General features: G+C 35.3%; 1 protein-coding gene across 4 annotated transcripts in view; it reads right to left on the bottom strand.

Annotated features, from left to right (window-relative positions):
* The window catches only part of USP47 (ubiquitin specific peptidase 47), a 137,566-nt gene that overhangs the window by 63,344 nt on the left and 54,704 nt on the right, over positions 1–19,518 (bottom strand). For all 4 annotated transcript variants that reach the window (XM_010344174.3, XM_010344215.3, XM_010344254.3 and 1 more), the window contains 5 exons: positions 15,919–16,057; positions 10,643–10,739; positions 5,457–5,602; positions 4,972–5,051; positions 2,770–2,919 (listed from right to left, as the gene is read on the bottom strand). In XM_010344174.3, the coding sequence (XP_010342476.1) occupies positions 2,770–2,919; positions 4,972–5,051; positions 5,457–5,602; positions 10,643–10,739; positions 15,919–16,057 (612 nt within the window). The remainder of the gene's footprint in view (positions 1–2,769; positions 2,920–4,971; positions 5,052–5,456; positions 5,603–10,642; positions 10,740–15,918; positions 16,058–19,518) is intronic.

Below are 19,518 nucleotides of genomic sequence, written 5' to 3'. Positions count from 1 at the left end.
GCCTCAGCCTCCCGAGTAGCGGGGAATACAGGCATGTGCTACCACGTCCAGCCATTTTTTGTATTTTTAATAGAGACGGGTTTCACCATGTTGGTCAGGTTGGTTTCAAACTTCTGGTCTCCAGTGAGCAGCCTGCCTCAGCCTCCTAAAGTGCTGGGATTACAGATGTGAGCCACCACACCCAGCCTACATCTATATCTAATAGATTAAATAAGATGAAAACACCAGAGCCCACTAATAGAGGTAGAATAATAATTTCAAGAGAGTCCAGTTAAAATTCAGGGCAATTTTCCATAATCTGAATGAGTGATTTTATGATACCTCTTTTAACTTGATTTTTACAATTCATAATTCAAATTCTTTTTAAAACACATCAAATTCTTTTTTTTTTTTTTTTTTTTTTTTTTTGAGACAGAGTGTTGCTCTTGTTACCCAGGCTGGAGCGCAATGGTGTGATCTCGGCTCACCGCAACCTCCGCCTCCTGGGTTCAAGCAACTCTCCTGCCTCAGCCTCCTGAGTAGCTGTGACTACAGGCACGCACCACCATGCCCAGCTAATTTTTTGTATTTTTAGTAGAGACGGGGTTTCACCACGTTGACCAGGATGGTCTCGATCTCTCGACCTCGTGATCCACCCGCCTTGGCCTCCCAAAGTGCTGGGATTACAGGCTTGAGCCACCGCGCCCGGCAAAACATATCAAATTCTTTTTAAAACATATAGAATTAACAAATACAGAATGGCAAGCAGTGACATTACCAATTTTAGATGCTGTATGATGATATTTGTGGACTAAGAAAAGTAGCTTACAGATTTGAACTCAGAAAATAATGAGAAATCACTTACCTCTAACTAAAGTTCTCCGAAGGTAGTATCCTCCTTAGAACCCCTATCTTGGGTAGTTTCACCTGCTGTAATTTCCCTCAAGAGATTCCAGCCAAGTCTAGAAAGTTTTAAGTTCTCTTCTGCAAGCCCTATTAGCGCATGTGTGTTATAAACCTGCTCACATACTGCTTCACAGATGTAACTTCCAATTCCCATTGAACCGCCACCACTACTACCACCCATGTATCATCAGTGGAGGATACTACCTTTGGAGAATTCTGTTTAGAAATGTGCTATTTTTCACATCTCCAGAAGTATCCTCCAAATCACTCCATTACTGTGTCTATTAATGTATTTAAGAGAGTGGTGGCAAATCAGCAGGTAAATAAATAATGACATAAAGATTTAGCTAAGCAATTATATTTGCTGAATATGCAATCATAAGATTTAACAAGCAAAAATTAGGTTCCTCAATATTCAATTAATATGTTAAAAATTAAACTAATGGATATATACAATTTTTTCATAAAAATACTTTAATAGATAAGGTAGAAAAAACAGTCCATATCGATTGGGACTACCAAATATTTCCCTAATATATTTTGTCACAGAAATGCCCATATTTAAAAATTAGTTAGGAAATCAGTCATAGAAAGACAACTGTTAATTTTCAATGATTTTTTCAGTATGTCATTTCTACCTTGAACTGCCAAAATAAAGCAAAATAAGGTTTAAAAAAATAAATAAAAATCAAAACTAGCCACCCAAACCAAAGCGCATTTAACATATTTTTATGGCCATTTAAAAAGAGAGTACTAAACATTTAACAAAATTTTTCAAAAAGACTCAGGAAGCTGACTATGAAAAACAGTAGTGGAAAGGAGACGATCTTACTCTACCCAGAAAAGGTCTTTTATTTAGATGCTCGCTTTGGATTCCCACTAATTGATTCCATAGTTTATTGCTGATTATTTCCTGACAGTCATATAAAGGTTGGAGAAAAAAATCAAAAGCAATCAATCAACCTAGGGGCCAGAGGACTAAACAATACTTGTGGCACTATTTCAGAAGTATGAAAAAGCCTTTAAAAAGCTGATTTTTAGCTATAATCTACCATCAGTTTAATAACAGCATAAATAAGACCAAAACATAAAACATAATGAAACTGCTTTTCAACGATATCTTATTTAGCTTTGAAAGCTTCCCCTGGAACGTGGTAGGCTCAAATAAATGTTTTTGAGCATTTTAAATATCAACTTAAGTCCTTCCATGATTTTCCTGTTGTATAAGTAAACACACACATGTATAGATAAAATACAATTAAAAAGTTAGAAAAAAAGCAATTAAGAAATGGATGACAAGAGGAGGAATGAGAAAATCTTAGCAAATCCCCCAATTAGATACTCAGGATATGAATAATTAAGGTGATTACAGTTTTGATTCTTTGAATTATCTGTGCTACTACGATGAATGTTTTTTTAAACTGAATATTTAGAATAGGGATGCTTCTTTTAAAAATATGGTCTGTCTGTCATAAAAACCAGAGGAGGTAATTTCACCAATTTAAAAAATGTATGGATCAAAACAATTCGCCCAAAACAAAAAAGTACTTTCCAAAGAGGTCACAATAACTGCATTTATAAAATAGACTGTTTAGAGGTGAAAAAAAAAAAGGTAAAAGTGAAATCATCTAATCACCTATCCAAAAGAATAAAACACTGAACCATGAGGCAGTACATTTGCATTCACTTTCTCTCTTATACATGCACTATTAGGACTCACTGAAGGGTCAAAAATCTTCTAGATCTTGCTAGTTTAAATGCAGGAATTACTAACAACCCAAGAAGGTGTATCTAGGATGATACTTACCTTACAAGAGATTATACCACTGTGCTATTATGTATTCTGTGTAAGGATACACAAGCAGTCAGGTGAAAGGTACACACCACACTAGCAAATGCTTGGCTGGACCCATAAGGTCGGATGACCAACGGAATATCAAGATACGTGTCGATTCGCCAACCCTCATAACCACATTCCAGACATCTCACGTAGTCCTTCAGCTTGCCTTGATATAGTTCATTGATAAGATCAGCCTGAAAATAAGAACATTTACATTTTTAAGTGTTCCTTAAAAATAGTTTTTAAAATATGCAGCAATTTACAGAATGGTTTACAAAAGAATATTGCTACTTACAGCTAAAATATTAGAAAACATTAATATAAGATTTATCTAAAATTTTATTTAAAAAAATCAAAACACCACAAATCACCAAAAAATCAGTAAAGTTAGATTAACACTAATTTGAGTCAATGTGCAAAAATTAATGATTTCAATAATCAAGTGAAAACTATTAATATGTTTTGATGAAATTAGTTACCAATTTCTTATACCATTAAGCCTCAAATTATCTTTATATTAAGATGAGTGTAAATCCTAATCTCACTTTAAGTATGTTAATAATTATACAGCTATTTTTTAATATCTCTTTCTTGAAAAAAAGAAAAAGAAAAGAAATAATTATACAGTTAAATGACTGGTTGAGTTTTTATAACTTACATATGTGTATCACCACTTCTCACAATACATTCTGATGTATAAATCATATCCTCTAGCTCAAGATGCAAATCAAACTTTTTAGCTTTCAGTAATATACATAAAACAATTTTAAGGGGAAACATTATACCATAATTTTTTGAAATGTATGAAAATTCCAAAGAAATTTTAAATTCCTCCTCCCTCAAAATATCCTCACCTGAAAGAATGGATCCTTCACCTAGTCCCCAAACTTAGTTAACTAGGGCTTTTCTGGCTCCAAGGCAGCAACTCCCTAAGTAAGGACCTTCTAAAAGTCTTGTACCAAAACTTGGGAACTCAGTAGAAATGCCCCTAATCTTAATGGAAGTGCTGACCCACAGAAAGGGATGTTAACAACGAAGAAGGATAACTTCAGACCTACGAAGAAGAAACAGCCCCCAATACCATCTACATATTTAATAAAATACAGCCTCATATGACTATGGAGAGAAACATCTCTAAATGAACTTAAAAATTTTTCATTATCTTTTAGGTAAGAAAAGGCATGAGGGTAAGTGTACTACATTTTGTCTCTTTCATAAATTTACATTTCTTCAAACAAACAGGATTTAGAAGCCTTCAAACTGGATTTACCATCAATGTCTAAACTAATACCACTTAAAGAAGCCTTTTTCATTCATCACTGTCAGTCATATGTAATTACATCTTCACCTAGAAGGGACTTTTGAAGTGGTTCAAATCAGTGTTTTTCAAATACTGTACAGCAACCACCATAAGAAAATAATTTACACTGCAACCCAGTGCATAACTCTTATGTGATGCTCTGTGATGCTCTTAGGCTTTAATATATTCCATTTTTTGAAAGTGCTGTTGTAGGCCCAACAAACTGATTTCATAACTATGAATGGATTGTAATCTACATTTTGAAAAACTCTGGTCCAAACCATCACAGTAGTTCCCATCAGAAATCAGACCCTCCTAGCTACCTTATATACTCTTCTTCTTTTATACCTGACCTTCCATTACTATACTCACCCAGTATAAACCTTCCCATGTACTGAACCTCATCCCATTTAGTCATACTCTTCATCTTCATGATATATCTAAGGCTCTTTCCACTCCTAACCTGCTCTTCATTACATTACATAAGAATAGGGTCAGATTAATGAGGATTCTAAATATCAAATACATACGACTATACTTCATTGGTCAAAATAAAGGTAATGGTTAATGACTATACTTGCATTACAGATTATAAGACATATATTTTATTTACTTAGTAATTATCTGAAAATGCTGTTCAAAAGTCATCCCCCAAAAACATATATATAGTTTTTAAATGTATGATTTGTAGAGCTAAAATAGAATTTCTTGTTTATACAGCCCAATTTCCTTAAAGATGAGAAACTGAGGTCTACAGTGGTTTAATGAGTTATAAATAAACTCAGGTAATTGCTAAATGAGAACTCAGTACTTTCAATTCCCCATTGAGTACTTTAACCGTGAGACTAATGCCCAAGTTTTAAAACATTCCAACAGAATAAAAGTTATTTAAGGTAATAAGTGATTTATTAGGAAACAGTCCCCTTGATTTAGAGATACGAATTACCTGTTCGGTTTGCTTCCATTTCTGTTCCAAAGCATCAAACATGACTCTGCATAGTTCTTGTACATCATGTTGCTGCCAAGCTATTTTAAGATAAAATTCAATTAGAAATAGCAATAAACTTAATGTAATGAAACAACGTGTTGTTTAAAAGCAAACAGGCAGAAATATTAAAAAGTCTACTTTAAATAACACTAAATTTAAAAAAGAACACAAGAATATACATGACAATCATGAAAAGGCAATCACAAACCAAAAAATAAAGACTGCGGCATTCTCTAAATAGTATATGCTTTATGGTGTGACAATATTTGTCATGTTTGCTATTTTCCATTGTAGAGTTATGAAATGTGTAAGAAAATCTAGGACAAAAACTTGCAATGAAAAGTTTAAGATAAAGATAATTATGTGTAATGTGTTTGTAATATTATTGTCTCCTAGAATTCCTTTGAATATTAGAATACTTATCATTATAAGACAATTAGTACCCTCACTACTATCCCATCCAAAGCTCCTTGTAACATCTGTGGTTTCAATTGCTCTCTTTTTGCTGGTTTGTAACAAAACAAAAAGCCTTTGAAGTTGGTATGGAATACTTGTCACTGGATCTTCTTCAGATTCTTCAAATTCCCACCTATTAAAATGAAATATTTAGATATTATTTATAATTTTATCCTTTAAAAGCATAATTAATATCAAAATCATAATAACAGATTTTAATACTGGAAGCTATACAGAGTTTGGATGCTAACTGAAAATAATAATATCTAATGAAACATCAGTCTTCCCTTAATTCATAAATTTGGAAGAACTTTAGACTTTAACAAGAAAAGGCATAACAAGGCAAAAGTTGTCATGAAAAAAAAGCAAAGCTCATTTAACTGTGGAACCTGAATCTGACCATAACCTTGGTCCTAATTATTAATTCACAAAAATAAAGGAAAGAGAAGAATACCATTACATGAGACACTATGGCATTCAATCATCAAAACCCAAACTGTGGAAACTATAGGATAGATGACATTAGTTTTCTTTCTCTCTATTTTTTACAGGAAATAAATTGCAAGGGTGAAAAAATATGAAAGAGGATTATAAACAAATTAAATAGATTAAGAATTTTATTAATCAATTACAACATACAGCTCATATGGATCCTGATTTAAACAAACTGTTAAATGAGGCAATCAGGTAAATAGTAGCCCTGATGTGATGGAGGTGTGCTTCCAAATAATCAAGGTGGAGGTTACAGACAAAAAAGATTGATACTGACAATATTCAATGCTGAATGACTGATGTAGAGGGATTCATTCCACTATTTTCCTCTTTTGTGTTTTTTGAGATGGAGTCTTGTTCTGTCGCCCAGGCTGGAGTGCAGTGGCACGATCCTGGGTCACTGCAATCTCTGCCTCCTGGGTTCAAGCAATTCTCCTGCCTCAGCCTCCTGAGTAGCTGGGATTATACACATGTGCCACAATGCCTGGCTAATTTTTGTATTTTTAGTAGAGACGGGCTTTCTCCATGTTGCCCAGGCTGGTCTCGAACTCCTGACCTTATAAGATCCACCCACCGTAGCCTCCCAAAGTGTTGGGATTATAAGCGTGAGCCACTGTGTTCAGCCTACTTCCCTCTTTTTGAATGTTTAAAAATTTCCACAATAAAAAGCTTTTAAAGGGGAATAGAAGAAAGTAAACAAAATAATAATCCATGTAAGATTTTTACCCTCACAAACTTATGACAAACAGCAGTCTAGCCTTAGCTACAGGAACTGTCTCAATAACAAGTGAATTCCCAACTGAAGAACTTAAGATCTGATGGAAGGAAAGAAGACTGGGGTACTAAAGTTGGTAATATGCCCACAGAAGTGCTTAAAATAATTCTATATTCATAATATATTATACACCTAAGACAAAATATCAAGTAACAATGTTAATGATATTCTATATCTTAAGTTAGCAGTAAGATTGCTATTTCCTCACTTTTTAGTTTCAAAAGGTTTGAGCATTAATTTTTCTCGCAGTTTACAGACATACTAAAAGGCATTTTTTTTTTTTCTTTTGGGTATGGCTTTCTCTTACCGAGTATTCAATATTTTTCTTACGTTACGACTGAGAAGTCATAGCTCTGTTCTCATCCTCTTTTTTTTTTATGCACCTTCTGTCTCACAGATGTCAGTGAAATACATTTCACCTTTTCCTTCTCAAGGCTTCCCTGCAAACACCTCTATGTAAACCTGACTTCTGCTTGAATCCTCTCCTGTTCTATTCTCAATCCCCAGCTCCCTTTTTTTCTGGTTATCTTCATTAGTGGGTACTTACAACTGACATTATGAGATCAAAAATTCTCTTAGTAACTGTGAGAAAATATTGGTTAAAACAGAAAATGCTCAGATTTCTTATGCAGGAAATTCACTAAAAGGGAGGAATTACTGCAATATAAAACTGAATTTCCACATGTCCTTTAGTTCTGGTAGAAATATCTGAAAAGGTTTTAAACCTTGCTGGTACTTGCTGTTACTTCAGTCACCTAAGTTAGAAACTTTGGTGCCTATGTGATTATTTCCTTTCCTTTACTCTTAAGTAAAATTTGTCACTAAGCCATGTTAGTTTTCAATCTGAAATATAACTACTGCCACCATCATCATTCTGCTTGAATATATCCATGCCTGGTTTAATAACAGATTCTTCCATGGTTCTCTTTCAAATCAATCCTGTACACTGCACTATATAAACTTTACTAAAATAATGTACTGAACACACCACGTACATGCCTCCAAATCAAAGTGGCAGGTTCTCTGTTGGCTACTACACAAAAAGTGAAGAAAATAAAACCCTATCTTTTTATGCTAGCGCTACTCCGGAAAGTTTATCCTTTTATGCTAGCGCTAAGCTAGCACTACTCTGTGGGTAGTTTATCCTTTTATGCTACCACTCTCTGGATAGTTTACCCTTTTATGCTACCACTCTCTGGATAGTTTACCCTTTTACGCTAGCGCTACTCTGTGGATCATTTATCCTTTGCTAGCCACTCTGTGGATAGTTTATCCTTTCACGGCAGCGCTACTCTGTGGATAGTTAATGAGGTTCTCAGTTCTACATTAGGAAACATCATCAGTACCCTCAGGCTTTATTTCCCTGCCTGCTATCAACTTCACTCTATTCTTGCAATCTCCAGGCCTTCTTTTCTGTTTGACCCTAAGTCTGACTCCCACTTCCTTACTCACTAGGATCGTCATAATGAATTTCTAGGTTTCTTTTGTTTTTTGAAACCCTTTACTCTTCTGGCTTCTTATGCCTTGTAAGCTCTTACTACAGATCTTTAGAAGGCTTGCTCCTGTGAAGTCTATTCCTACGGAATGCCCTCATGGAGGCCCTTCCTGTCTACTACCTGAAGCTGTGATCTTCCCCTTCTCTTCTCCTGAAAATTACTATTTCCACATTACCCTGCTTTACTTTCTACCTGGCATACATGATTCTATGAAGTGAGCTTACATATAGTTTTACCTAAGGAAGCTCTAAATGAGGGACTTTGTCATACTCATCACTGTAATCTTATACCTGAAAGAATGCCTGGCACACAATAAATGTCCAATATATGTTTGCTGATGAATAGCCCTGGCTATGCTCTTAATTTCCTCCACAGTGCTATAAATTTACAGTCCATTTTTGGAGTATTAAAACAGATGGTTAAACAAGTGCCCAGGATCCCTGTTCTTATGCATACTCCCCAAAATAGGCACATCGTCCAACTATCCAGTCCATGCTAGTTTTGAGAGCAGGCTCTGAACCCTATTAACCTCATCCTCTAGTACTCAGTGTTGCTCAAAAAAAAAAAAAAAAAAAAAAAATCCAGGTAAAGTGTTGCTCAAAAAAAACAAAAAGAAAGAAAGAAAAGAAGAAAACAACAACAACAACAAAAAACCTCTAGTTATGCTGATCTCCTGGAGCACCCTACAACACACTGTGCTTATTGGCGTCAGCTAGTGTACAGGCAGAATAGGGTAGTGAATCCTCACATATCCTAGGTGCAACTTCTAGCAGTGTGCCTTCAGGCAAAGCTAATTCTCTGTGCCTTCAGTTACCTTCTTTGGAAAATGTGGATAATAGCATAAAATTCTTACAGTTACTATGAGAATTAAGTGAGTCTACATATAAAGCGCTGAGAACACTACCTGATACAAACAATAACTAACACCCAGGTAGCTCTTACCATTACTCACTTTCACTTTTAACAGGCCTCCTGTCTGCAGTGTATTCTTTCTTCTCACGTGGCCAAACCACACCTAGCTTCATGACCTACCTGAAGCTTACTTTCTTCTCCAAGTTTCAATAATCTCACTTCTCTTTAAGCTCTAAAGGAATTTAGCTGTCCTTAAATGTTATTTAAACTATTTCAAACATATACATGTTGCTATGGTAGAAAGATCTATAAATTACTCAAGAACAAAGATCTTATTTCTAATTCCCTCCCTATCCACCAAGCGCCTAGCATGTAAACAGTACAGGGCGATACATGCATACAGAATGACAAATACCTCAATTTCTACAAGTAAGTTCAGATGACAAGGTGATAGATGAATCTTTTTTTTTTTGAGATGGAGTTTCACTCATTACCCAGTCTGGAGTGCAATGGCACGATCTCGGCTCAATGCAACCTCCACCTCCTGGGTTCAAGCAATTCTCCTGCCTCAGCCTCCCAAGTAGCTCGGACTACAGGTGTGCGCCATTATGCCCAGCTAATTTTTGTATTTTTAGTAGAGACAGGGTTTCACCATGTTGACCAGGATGGTCTCGATCTCTTAACCTCGTGATCCACCTACTTCGGTCTCCCAAAGTGCTGGGATTATAGGTGTGAGCCACCACGCCAGGCCTGTGATAGATGAATCTAATGGTGGGTGATATAACATTGCTTGAGTAATATAATCAGCAATATTAAAAGTTCCAAAAATAACGTAAATACTTATTTACAGTAACTTAAAGATGGTACTAAAAGTACCAAAAAAGAAAAAAATCAGTTTGCTCATACTTAAAAGTATCCTTAAAAATTAAAAGATTTTGAGTTTATCTTAAAGAAAACATACAAAGCAAACGTGTACTAAATGTGTCATAATAGGATATTTATAAAAATAAATGTCTGACTTCAGGGTTTACTTAAATATAGACTTCCGCCATAGAGCATTTTAAACTATCTGATATGTATGGAGTCTTTTAGAAACCCGTGTGTGCACGCACGCGCACACACACACACACACACGAAACAAACCAAGTATTGCACTTTAATTAGAAACAAAGCTTGCATGTTAAAAAAAAACCTTTGGATTCTTAAACTGAGATGTAGAAGGAGAGTATGGATTATATATTCAAATTATCTCAAAAGCAGATATTTATTTCTTCATAAAGAGTGTTAAGGCTATATGAGAGGGAAGCTTTTTGCCCTATATGTAAATCTTATCAATTTTATCCTTTTGCTGTCTATAGACTTCTGACTCTCTCCATACACATTTTTCATATGCCTGTCTTTCACAAGATCTTCATTATTATGTAAGGAAAGAAGTTATATCTTATGGTGTGAGAAATGCCCCAAACTTTAAAATAAACTTCAAGAAGGTAAATTTTATTAAAAACTATGTTTTAATTATTAAATCAATTTTATTTATAAAATTTTTTTGAATACTCACTTATATAATGCATTCCTAAATTCAGGAGTCATAAAAAGTGTTTGCAAAAGACTATTCAAATAGCAAGTCATTGCTTGGTTTACTAGTCCCACATATCCTTTAAAGAGAAAATACAAATATATTATTAATCAGTATTTGCATTAAAAATAACAAAAACATAACTAATTCATAGTAAAGATTCAGAAGTTACTACTCATTTGAAAATTATTTCAATTTTTTTCAATAACACCTAAAAAAAGATCCCTTTTCTAATATGTGCTCTAAGTAAGCTTTGTTTTGCAGAAAATGTCAGGATACCTTGTTATAGATATGTCCAGAGATACACATGGAGATTACATGACATTAAATAACATTTTATGATTAATATGTTTAGTAAAGTATGTGTTACTGGCATAGACATAATCCTTTTCCCCCAAATCTAAAAGTTTAAACATAGTAAACTTTTAAACATATTAAACTAGATTATAATTAAAAAGTATAAACTATTCACTTTAAATAGCATCATACACATCCAATGTAGAAAGTTTCTATAGAACCAGTTATCCCTGTCATGAAGCCCTATAAACCAATTTCTGTAAGAATGAGTAACATTATGAAATAAATTCACTACATGCAAACTCAAAAAGGCTGAGACTGTAAGTATTGCAGAATGACTTAATCCGTTTCGACAAGCCTGTCAATGAAATTCTATAGATCAGCATGCTATTCGAAGGGTGATATGGATCCACACGATCTGTACTTGTACGATTCCAAGAAAAGACCAAGTACAGTAGCTCTCTGCTTTTCACTTTGTACTAAGGTTCAAGCTTTTATTTCTTATTTGTTTCACCTTTAAGAACCATGTATGCATGGGTGGTTTATATCATATTATACATCATTACATTATTTTAAACTGCTTCTACTGTAGACTATTCCCCACTTGAGTTGTTCTCATAGGATCCTGTACTTAATCTGTATTAGACCTATTTGCTTCTCAGGGGTTGAATCTGATTTCTATCGCTCCTATTACTAAGCACAGCAGCAGATGCACATGAGGGGCAATGCACAGGGGGTACATGTAACACAAGTTTGTATAATATCTAACCTGATTAGTAATAAGAAGAAACATTATTTCATTAAAACAGATCATTCCCCACAAACAGCGAAAACCAGGTTCTTCCATATCTTCTTCTGAGCTGAGGCTGCCCTAGGATTTCCTTTCTTTTCCGTCTCCTCCCAATTCCTCAACAGTCTGGGGGAGAACCAACCTACTTGGAGCCTTACAAGGTAAATGAATGCTACTATCATCCTTTGCATACATACACATCAATCATGTATCACTTGTTTGTAACCTTGTTTCCCTTTACTAGGCTTAAAAAAATGTTCTGGGGGTAGGCTTGAGAGAAGAAGAGAGTAATGGCAATTAATTTTTGCCATAGCTTTTTACCATTAGCTACAAAAATCACATATAACTATCTTTTGTATATGATTTAGCACCATATTTAAACAGAATGAACATTGTGCCACATAAATTAGCACTATTAAAAGTGCTAATAAATTAACAGAAACTTTTCTCATTATGCATTGTCTGAATCAACAAACTTCAAATGGCAGCTATTATCAAGTGGATTCTATATCTGAAATAGTTATGCATCAATATTTTTAGTGTAAGTCAGTAAGGGATAAGAATATGAGAACATATACCATCCTGTAGAGTGCACATGCAAAAGAAATCCTAAACAGAACCAAATGCTAAGGAAGGAGAAATCAAACAGCCCCAGTTAAGTGGAATCAAACAGGTCAACTCCTGAAGTAAATAAAAAGATTATTAAAGAAACTGGCCAAAGACAGGTATCGTGGATTTAGTTTCTAATCACTTGTAAGTCCACATCAGCCTTTAATATACTCCTTATTTCTCCCCACCCACCATCTCCTATCAACAGTGGTTGGCCACCAGTGGGAAGTGGTAGGAAAGAAAGACAGGAAAGAATATGTTGAGAACCCAAACCCACTGCTTTACTGAGAAATGTGTTTCTAGAGCCCTAAGTTAAAATCAGGAAACTATTTTTTAATAAGAACATTTTATACATGCTGCCAAAATTTATAATCATCTCTTAAGGAAAATGCAAACTCAATAGTAACTGATTAAAATAATTTCTGAACACAACTCCTTTGGATACTTATAGAGTAACTCAGAAAGGCAGGATCCCTAGAATCCTAAAGGAAAATGCACAGGTAGGCAAAGGGAGTGAAGTAGAGGTATGTGAGGAACAGTAAATGAGAACAAGGATTATAATTACATGGCAATTACAGCAAAGATTTCTAAAAATATTTTTAAAAATAAACTTCAACTTACTAATATAATTTCTGGGAATTTTTACCTTTAGGAAATCATCAGAGATGAAAACAAAAATGTATGTATAAGAATTTTCATAATAACATCAGTAATACTGATAATTACATTTTAAATATTGAAACCTAGAGAATGAAACAATTTTTTCAGTCATTTAAAGACCCATATGAAAATACTATTTAATAACATTAAAAAACACTTCTCATATGTGTTAAGTGAAATTATTGATTCAAAATCTACTCATGATTTCCGATTTTCCAAAAAGTACACATATGGAGGAAAGCGAAGACAAAAATAAGCAAAATTACTAGAAGTGGTTTCTGCTAGTAGTATTGTAAATTATTTTCACATTTTTTTATTTTATAGTAAGACAATGACATGTATTATAGTTGTATAATCAAAGAACATTTTTTAAAAGCATGTCTTAGTCTCAAAGAATTCAAAGGCCTCAGAGAGCCACACGAAGTTGAAGTTAATACACAGCACAAAGTAGGAGTTCTATAAATGTTGTAAAAAAGACTGAATCAACTGTCAGAAGATGAAGCAAATAAAGAATCTTGATTTGTTAAATCTGGAACTCTCTCAAAGTGTTTCAACTATCGCAGAACAATCTAGGGTGCTTATTTAAAACAAAACGCAGTTTCTTCCAGCCTACTAAAGAGCAGCTACATCAGCATTTTGGGAAGTAATGCCTTGGAACCTACCTTTTTTTTTTTTTTGAGACAGAGTCTCACTCAGTCGCCCAGGCTGGAGTGCAGTGGTACAGTTTCGGCTCACTGTAACCTCCACTTTGTGGGTTCAAACAATTCTCCCACTGCAGCCCCCCAAGTAGCTAGGATTAGGGCACCTGCTACCATGTCCGGCTAATCTTTGTATTTTTAGTAGAGACAGGTTTTCACTATGTTAACCAGGCTGGTCTTGAACCCTGACCTCAGGTGATCTGCCCACCTCAGCCTCCCAAAGTGCTAGGGATTACAGGGATGAGCCACTATGCCGAGTCGGAACCTTCATTTTTAATAAGTACCCCCTCAGATTACTTTTAAAGAAATTAAAATCTGAGAATCACTACTCTAGATAGTGTAATGGGAAACAGTTTTATTATATCCTATTATCTGAAATCGAACATAATTTTGTATTCTTTTTTATCATGTTGTTTTGCTACAGAAAGTTCTACTGATAGAAATGATCCTAAATATCAAACACAATCAGTTTTTACTGTTATTTCCAGAACAAATAGACCATTAAAACTACACAAAACTAGCTATGAGGAAAATATTCTAAATTCTAATTACAAAATATAGCAAATGAAATATTACAAGTGACATTAAACAAAATCTGGAGTTGGGTACCATGGCTTCTACCTGTAATCCCAGCTACTTGGGAAACAGAGGCAGGAAGATCACTTCGAGACTAGCCTGGGCAACGTAGAGAGACCTCATCTCGACAAGAATTTAAAAGCCAGGCATTGTGATGCACACCAGTAGTCACAGCTACTTGGAAAGCTGGAGTGAGAGGATCGTTTGAGCCCAGGAGTTCAAGGCTGCAGTGAACTGGTAACTTAACACTGCACTCCAGCCTGGGTGACAAAGCAAAAATCTATCTCTATAAAATAATAATAAAATTAAAAATAAGAAGTCTCCAATGTAACACTATAGTGTTCTTTTTACACTGATATGTGTAATGTAATATTTACAATCACCTCTATTTTAAAGTTCTAAGTGTAAAGGTTCTAAAGCCATACTTAGCATGAAACACCATTAATGAGACATACAGTCAAAGGCTTCTCTGAATGCTAGTTTCAATTTCCTTCAATATAAAACATACTATCTATTGCAAAGATTTGTTTTAAGGTGAAATGACATGTAAATGTATCTAGATTTATTCCTTAGGTGATTAAACAATCTTATATGTAAATGAACCTTTGCATAAAAAAGCCATTTTACTTGCTCAGTAAAGTGAAAAATTTAAAAAGTAGGCTTAATCTATTCAGAAAAATGGAGAAATTTCAAAATGACATGATTCATTTCAAGCACATGATTAAACTAAAAGATAACACAATAGACCCAATAAAATAAGCATGGCACATCACATGTGCTTCAAAATGGAAGTACTATAAAAGCAGACAACAGAGACTTTCCTTTCTAGAGAAAGTCCACTTTAAAAATTTAACGCTATAGTCAAAATAGAAAATTATTAAAAAGAAAAGTCTTGAACTTTTCTTTCTTTCTTTCTTTTTTTTTTTAAATTTGAGATAGGATGTCAAACCCTCACCCAAGCTGTGTACAATGGTACCATCATGGCTCACTGCAACCTAGACCTCCCGGGCTCAAGCAATCCTTCCACCTCAGCCTCCTGAGTAGCTGGAACTAAAAGTAACAGTGACCACACCCAGCTAATTTTTTTTTTTTTTTTAATTTTTGTAGAGATGATATCTGGCTATGTTGCCCAGGCAGGTTTCCAACTCCCAGGCTCAAGCAATCTTCCTGCCTTGGCCTCCCAAAGTGCTGGGATTATAGGTGTTAGCCACCATGCCCAGTGTACCTGTAATCCAGCTACTTGGGAGACTGAGGTGGGAGGATTGAGTCCAGGAGTTCGAGAATGCAGTGAGCCATTATCACGCTTCTGTGTTCCAGCCTGGACAACAGAGCCAGACTCTGTCTCCAAAAAAAAAAAAAGAAAGAAAGAAAGAAAAGACTTCTCAAAACATAATATTCAATAATTTTTATTTATTATTAAATAGTGGCAGTAGCAATATAGTAGAAACAACAATGGGTTGAAGGAAAAGTAAACCATATACTTTTTCTAACTTTGCAGCTGCTAGCTAGTAATTTTGCTCTAGGTCTCAGTTTTCTCATCCATAAAATATTAAGGATTAGGCTTGAAATAGCTAAGATTACTTTGGATCTAATGCCCTATGATTTTACAAAAATACAACAAATCTTACCCGTTTCTGATTTATTCAAAATAGATGAGTAGGAGTAGCTTTGGCTGACATAATCACTGGTAGAACCCACAGAACCTTCTCTTGGAAGTGGACCTATAAACCTGTCATGAACACTGTCTTCCCCAGCACTGGAATCCTCCTAAAAAAGCAACATATTCAGAAAGTTAATAAATACAAATGTTGCTGAAACAACAGCACTCACCATTTCCTGTAGGAAAGTTTGAATGATGGCTGATGCAAAACACTCTGGAAAGGTGCTCATGTCCCCTTCCAAGGTGCTACTTTCTAAATTTTCTTTCAAATTTTCTGATTACATGAGAGAACATTTTTTGGTACTACTAAATCAAAAGTACCATTGTACTCCTTGATGACAGTCTATGATTCATTTTTACATCATCCTTGCCAGGTAGGCCTAGCAGACTGGGGACACACAATAATTGTTGGATGAGATGGATAGCTTCCTACTGTCTCCAACAAGAAACTTCATTTTAATAAGAAAGATGCTGAAAAGAATTAAGGGACATAAAAATAGCGCAAGCAATTAGGACAGAACTGCAAAGTTCTTATACATTTAAAAACATGAATCCCTGAATTGTAAATCAAGAGTTCCCTAAACTAATAGTTATTTTAGATTTCAATGACACTCAGACTAATCAAAATCTTCTCATGCTGTCATAAAAATAAATAACGCAATTAATGAAGATCAGAGAGTATATTTTGTTACCACCTGAGTACAGATGGACTGTGTTAAATTTCTGTCTACTGTCCAGACAGGCATTGTTACTCACAATAAACTTTTAAATGAAAAGCATCAAACAGAACAATCTTTCCTGAGCAAAGTGTCATTAAAGAGAAAGATTCTGAAAAAGTCCATAAAGCCTTAGATTTCTCAGCTTGTAAAAGAATGAAGTAAATCAGACCAGGTTTTCTTCAGCTTTTTTTTTAAGCATTTCAATTATTATTTTTTTTGGAGACAGGGTCTTGCTCTATAGGCACATACCACCATGCCCGATTGATGCTTTGTATTTATGTAGAGACAGTGTTTCACCATGTTGGCCAGGATGGTCTCGATCTCCTGATCTAGTGATCTGCCCACCAAGGCCTCCCAAAGTGCCGGAAATACAGGTTTGAGCCACTGCGTCCAGCCTATTTTTTCTACTTTTAAGTTTAGGTGTACCTGGCCGGGCGCGGTGGCTCAAGCCTGTAATCCCAGCACTTTGGGAGGCCGAGGCGGGTGGATCACGAGGTCAAGAGATAGAGACCATCCTGGTCAACATGGTGAAACCCCGTCTCTACTAAAAATACAAAAAATTAGCTGGGCATGGTGGCGTGTGCCTGTAATCCCAGCTACTCAGGAGGCTGAGGCAGGAGAATTGCCTGAACCCAGGAGGTGGAGGTTGCGGTGAGCCGAGATCGCGCCATTGCACTCCAGCCTGGGTAACAAGAGCGAAACTCCGTCTCAAAAAAAAAAAAGTTTAGGTGTACCTGTGCAGGATGTACAGGTTTGTTACACAGGCAATGTGTGCCATGGTGGTCTGCTGCACAGTTCATCCCATCACCTAGGTATTAAGGCCAGCATCCCTTAAATATTCTGATACCCTCCCTCCAACTCCCACGGCACGCCCCAGTGTGTGCTGTTCCCTCCCATGGGTACATGTGTTCACATCATTCAGCTCCCACTTATAAGTGAAAATATGTAGTGTTTGGTTTTCTGATCCTGTTAGTGGCCTGAGCATAATGACTTCTAGCTCCATCCATGTCCCTGCAAATAACATGATCTCATTACTTGTTATGGCTGCATAGTATTTCATGGTGTATATGTACCACATTTTACTTATCCAGTCTATCACTGATGGGAATTTAGGTTGATTCCAGGTCTTTATTACTGTTAAGAATGCTGCAATGAACATATGCATGTATGTATCTTTATAACAGAAATGATTTCTACTTGTCTGCCTATATACTCAGTAATGGAATTGCTAGGTCAAATGGTATTTCTGCCTCTAAGTCTTTGAGGTCACACTGTCTTCTACAATGGCTGAACTAATTTGCTCTCCCATCAACGGTGTAAAAACATTCCTTTTCTCCACAACCTCACCAGCATCTTTTTTGACTTTTTAATAACTGCCATTCTGACAGGTGTGAAATGGTATCTCACTGTAGTTTTGATTTGCATTTTTCTAATGATCAGTATGTTAAGCTTTTTTTCATGTTTGTTGGCTGCATGTATGTCTTCTTTTGAGAAGTATCAGTTCATGTCCTTTGCCCACTTTTTAATGAGGCTGGCTTTTTTCTTGTAAATTTAAGTTTCTTGCAGATTCTGAATATTAAACCTTTGTCACATGGATAGACTGTAAAAATTTTCTCCCATTCTGTAGGTTGTCTGGTCATTCTGAAGATAGTTGCTTTTGCTGTGCAGAAGCCCTTTAGCTTTAATTAGATTCCATTTGTCAATTTTTGCTTTTGTTGCAATTTGCTTTTGGCGTTTTCATCATGAAATCTGTGCCCGTACCTGTTTCCTAAATAATATTGCCTAGATTTTCTTCTAGGGTTTTTAAATAGTTTTGGGTTTTACATTTAAGTCTTAAATCTGTCTTAAGTTAATTTTTGTTTATGGTGTAAGGAAGGGGTCCAGTTTCAATTTTCTGCATATAGCTAGTCAGTTCTCCCAGCACCATTTATTAAATATAGAATTGTTTCCTCATTGCTTTTGTCTGGTTTGTTGAAATTCAGATAGTTGCAGGTGTATGATCTTATTTCTGAGTGCCCTATTCTGTTCCTCTAGTCTATGTGTCTGTTCTTACACCAGTAGTATGATGTTTTGGTTACTGTAGCCTTGCAGTATAGTTTAAAGTTGGGTAGCTCTGTTCTTTTTATTCAGGATTGTCTTGGCTATTTGAGCTCTTTTTTTGGTTCCATATGAATTTTAAAATAGATTTTTCTAATTCTGTGAAGAATGTCAATGGAAGTTTAATGGGAATAGCATTGAATCTAATAAATTAGTTTGGGCAGTATGGCATTAACACAATATTGATTTTTCCTATCCATAAACATGGAATGTTTTTCCATTTGTTTGTGTCTTCTCTGATTTATTTAAGCTTAAGTTCTCCTTGAAGGTATCTTTCACATTCCTCGTTAGCTGTACTCCTAGGTATTTTCTTTCTGCAGCAATTGTGAATGGAGTTCGTTTGTGATTTGGCTCTCTGCTTGCCTGTTGTTGGTATACAGGAATGCCAGCAATTTCTGCACACTGAATTTGTATTCTGAGACTTCACTGAAGTTGCTTATGAGCTTAGGAAGCTTTAGGGCTACAATGATGGGGTTTTCTAGATATAAAATTATGTCATCTGCAAACAAAGGTAATTTTACTTTTCTTCCTATGTTAATATCCTTTATTTTCTTGCCTGATTGCCCAGGTCAGAACTTCCAATATGATGTTAGACAGAAGCAGTACAAGAGGGCATCCTCATCTTTTGTGCCAGTTTTCAAGGGGAATGCTTCCAGCTTTTGCCCATTCAGGGTGATACTGGCTGTGAGTTTGTCATATATGACTTTTGTTATTTTGAGGTATGTTCCTTCTATTCCTAGTTCATTGAGCGT

This window comes from Saimiri boliviensis, chromosome 6 (assembly GCF_048565385.1).
Source record: "Saimiri boliviensis isolate mSaiBol1 chromosome 6, mSaiBol1.pri, whole genome shotgun sequence".
Lineage (NCBI taxonomy): Eukaryota > Metazoa > Chordata > Mammalia > Primates > Cebidae > Saimiri > Saimiri boliviensis.
Note: the sequence above shows the minus strand (reverse complement) of the source record. Positions and strands in the feature narration are given on the sequence as shown.